Source organism: Brachypodium distachyon, chromosome 4, assembly GCF_000005505.3.
Source record: "Brachypodium distachyon strain Bd21 chromosome 4, Brachypodium_distachyon_v3.0, whole genome shotgun sequence".
Taxonomy (NCBI): Eukaryota; Viridiplantae; Streptophyta; class Magnoliopsida; order Poales; family Poaceae; genus Brachypodium; species Brachypodium distachyon.
This window is the reverse complement of record NC_016134.3, coordinates 11,042,575-11,046,677: the sequence shown is the minus strand read 5'-3', so window position 1 is coordinate 11,046,677 and position 4,103 is coordinate 11,042,575. Positions and strand designations below refer to the sequence as shown.

The following is a 4,103-nucleotide window of genomic DNA, read 5'->3' as shown; positions in this document are numbered from 1 at the left end:
TCCTCTTGACAGGGCAGGCTGCAGGCTCCATATTCTTGGCATGCATATTGACCTACGTACAGCTAGTTTTCGATGCATCGAATCCGGTTTCTTGATTAATTGCACTAGTATTCTTATTCGGCATAAGAAACATACATGCCGTTTTGGCAGATGATTGAGGATGTCTTCGCCGGGGGTCTGGAGCCTTCCTCGATGTCATCACCGGCTACCGGAAGAAAGCAATAGCAGGCCTGGATTGTTTCCAAAAATCCATACTCGACACAGTTAAGAATTTGTTTTAGAGAGGAATTCGACATGGTTAAGAAAGTTGATTTAAGTGAAATTTCATGCATGTCCGATTTTCATTTTAATTTTTTTAGAACAACGCTATGGATCCATTGATTTTCTTTTGAGAATATATGGATCCATTGATAGATGGTTGATTGATTCACTGTAAAGAAATCACGGCCAAATCCAAGTAATATTCCACGTGAAAGACAAAAAAGAAAGGGGAGGTAATGAGCCATGGCCCAGCCCAACTAGAACGATGCATATTATCGTTACCAATCTCCGGAGAGATGGCCCAAAATCCTCTTCTTCTTCTTTTGCGGGGAGGCCCAAAATCCTCTCCGTCTCTCTCAAATGGAGAACATATTACTGATCCAGCCCACCGGCCCAGGAAGAAGCCCACCACCTTCCTTCCATACCGGAGAGAGCGAAGAAATGGCCACGGAGGAGTGAAACCGCCACGGCGCGCCGGCGTCGCCCAACTCCGGCGATCCCCCGCCGTATGGACGTATACCGCCCCCAACGGCAGAGATCTGGAGGCCTGCAGAGTTCCCCACCGTGGTACGCATCTACCTAGCCCTCGGTTCTTATCTGCAATGCCTCGTGAGCTACCCGAGTCCATGAGCGATTATCGATCGGGTCCTCAAGAAAATCCGCATCATATTGCGGTCATTTGGATCCCCTTTGCTCACCTTAGGAATCATCAGCTGCGCTTGTAATTTCTCACTTGTCACCCCCTCAAAATTTCTCTTCTCACTCATGGGACGCATTTGGTTGGTGTGTGTAGTTCTGTACTTGTACTGAAGGTAATACATACCATACTTGTGTATATTACTAGAGGATTTTTAGAAGTTGGGAAGTACACGAGGATTTTTTAGGAATTTTTTTCACATTGGTTTGCTTGCAACTTAACTGAACAAACTGAAGCTAAAAAAATTTACGCCTAAAAAAATTCACCTGTTCAACTAAGCAAACTGAATCTGTTACGTCTTCCATTGTAACTGTATTTTAACATATAATGGAGAGTTCGTTTGTCATGATAGGTATACACACAAACTAAAAGAAAGCAGCACCAGGCTGGGCTGTGTGATCGTGCAGCAATTTTGTCCAGCTAACATATTGTCCTAATTGCAAGCTTGCCTTCAAGCTTGGACCTCGTATCTGTAGACAAGATGCACTAAACAAGGATCACACACTAATTATGCGATTTAAAAAGCATGTGCAACATGGACATGAATATACAAACAAGCAGGTAGTTCGGACCAGCACAGAACATAAATGGCCAAATTAAATTCTGCCCACAAATGTTTACACCTGGAGCTCATATGATTAACGAAGCGTCCCTTTTGCAGCTTGGTGGCTGGAAGCGACCCAACCCTCCTCTTCATCCGCTCAGAAAGGCACTACGTCGATGGTTATGCTAACAGCTTGGTCGATCTGGAAACACCGCAATGCTGCGGTCTTCGACAACTCTCTACCCAGCATCGCCTCCCTCCTCGACGGGGTCAAGGCGGAGGCTCGCCAGTGGTCTCGGGCGGGAGCAGTGGGTCTGAGGGCGCTGTTGCCTCCAGATCCTATTTAGGCGTGTTGTGTTGTAATTGGGTGTGGTCCTTCGCGACCTTGTAAATAACTTTTTCCTATCTATCAATGCATCGAGACGCAAGGCTTTTGCGTTTTCTCGGAAAAAAAAAGCTAATAAGCATATGGATTTTCAAGTGCACAAACTTTGTGGCCCAAAATGCTTATAATTTGTGCAAATTGATATTAAGCATAGGTTGTCAGTACTGAAGGACAAGATCTTAGTTGGAGATAATTTGGATATCCGGACCCATGTGGATTGGACAAATATTTTGGTAGTTTTCTTTGTTACTCTGAGCTATATGAGATTTTCTTTGTAACTCTGAGCTATATGAGATTTTGGTAATTTTCTTTGTTACGTCATCTGTAATTGTTTTATTGCTGCTATACAGATGAGGGAAGGAAGAAACAAAAAGGTATTACTGAATTCTATCTACCCGATCTTCGATGGATGGAAAACATTTCCCTTTTATCATCACAGCAATCTTGTGATGCTCAATCCAAAAAAAGATTCATTTGCAGATGTGGAATACCAGTTCTCTTATTAATTTTTGTGCTTTATATCTATTCATCATAGTTAGCTATGTGAATTTATCAGCAATGAAAAGTTTACCACCTGAATAACAATGCAGATATATTACTGAAAACTAACTAAGCAAGCCATGGTCTCCCACAAAGAAAGAAGGAAGCAACAGCATGGCCAGATTTTGCAATTACAAAGGGAATCTGGCCTCCTAAGTACATCCATAAGACATGTGGCTTCGACCTGGCATGTCCTGCACATGACCAGTGAGATCCGCAAAATAAGGATCTGATGTTCATCATGAACTGTAAGCATGTAAGTCTAAAGTCATTAGCAGTCATTTACCACCAGAAAAAATATATTACAAACAACATTAGTTCCTAAGAAACCAGAATTGTGTGATGGGTTGACAGAATAAGCATTTCCTTTTCTCATGCATATCTATCAGAAAACCCAAGAGAAATTATATCGACATCATGGAATCTGAAATGGATCAAAACTTTGGTCTTTGTTTCTATAAGTTTCTGTACATCTGTTATACATACATATATGAAAATTGTATCAAGATCAGCTAATCCTCAAAAAGGCGGATGCCAATCGTAGGTCGTGAAGAGTGCCGTTGAGTATCTATGAGCTAAGTATGTTTAGGAGAGAAACTCTGCTCTGGAGTAATTTCCTGAACAGATGTGCTGCCCCATTCTCAAGATCTCCAATGCTGGACTCTAACTCCCGCAATTGCTCCTCACAAATTACTGCCTTCTTCTTGTGGAATGCCTTGGAGACAAGAGACTGTTTTGGCATTTCGATTTGCTTGAACAACAGATGGAGTGTGGACTCCAGCAGAGAGATGGAGACATGTCTAGCCTTGGTCAATAGCATGACCATCCTGCACTCCTTATCAGAAATAGCCTTCTTTGTGGTCTTCTTGAAATGTTTCTTCACCTTCTTCACCAAGCAAGCGTAAGACTGGATCTTGGCTTGCACAGCTGTGTCATTTCCTTTCCTCAGAGCCACTTGCAGATCTTGGATGATTGCCTTCATCTCGACGAAGAACTCTTGCATGGTGCTGCAGAGATCCAGCAGCTCAAGAGAACCTTCCATTTCAGCATTCAACATATTTCTCTGCTGGAAGGAGCAAACTTGGTTGCTTGGAAGGCAACTAATCTCTTGAACACCATTGTAGATGTTTACAAGGCTCCTAAGACCATCACACATTGTGCCAATGGTAATGGAGGAAGAGATGCTTGTCTCTAGTCTCTGCAGCTCTTGCTCGACTTCGGTCTCACTGATGTGAGACCTAGATGGCAAACTTATCGATCTTTGGTGGAAAGCCATATCTGATCTTAAAGCTTTTCTCTGTATTGTGCTTGAAGAGAGGAGAGGAAGAGCAACCTTTGGTTTGATGTGTCTACCATTCTGCCGAGGTCTATTTATACATGAAAAGTGTTCAAGCAATAGCCTTTGATTGGTAGACAAGAAGAATCATGCCATTACATCTCCCAGATTCTGTCTGCTGTGGCTTGAGATCTGGCGGCAGCATAGAGATTACAGCACCAAAGTCGTCTCATGTCAAGTACATTTTTTAGTGTGTCCACTAAGCTCGAGATGAGCGAACACATCATCATGTTCCAGCAATTGGCAGCAAGAACCAGCCGTGCGGTAGTCTGGTGGTGGATCTTGCCACAGTTGCATGCTCAAGCCACTATTTAATGCATTGCTAACCCAGCATTTTTCT

General features: G+C 42.9%; 1 protein-coding gene across 1 annotated transcript; it reads right to left on the bottom strand.

Moving 5' to 3' along the window:
* Window positions 1-2,857: 2,857 nt before the first annotated feature.
* Window positions 2,858-3,804, bottom strand: LOC100835460. The gene has a single exon (XM_024463255.1). The coding sequence runs from the start codon at window positions 3,701-3,703 to the stop codon at window positions 2,996-2,998; it is 708 nt and encodes a 235-aa protein (XP_024319023.1). The 5' UTR covers window positions 3,704-3,804; the 3' UTR covers window positions 2,858-2,995.
* Window positions 3,805-4,103: the final 299 nt, after the last annotated feature.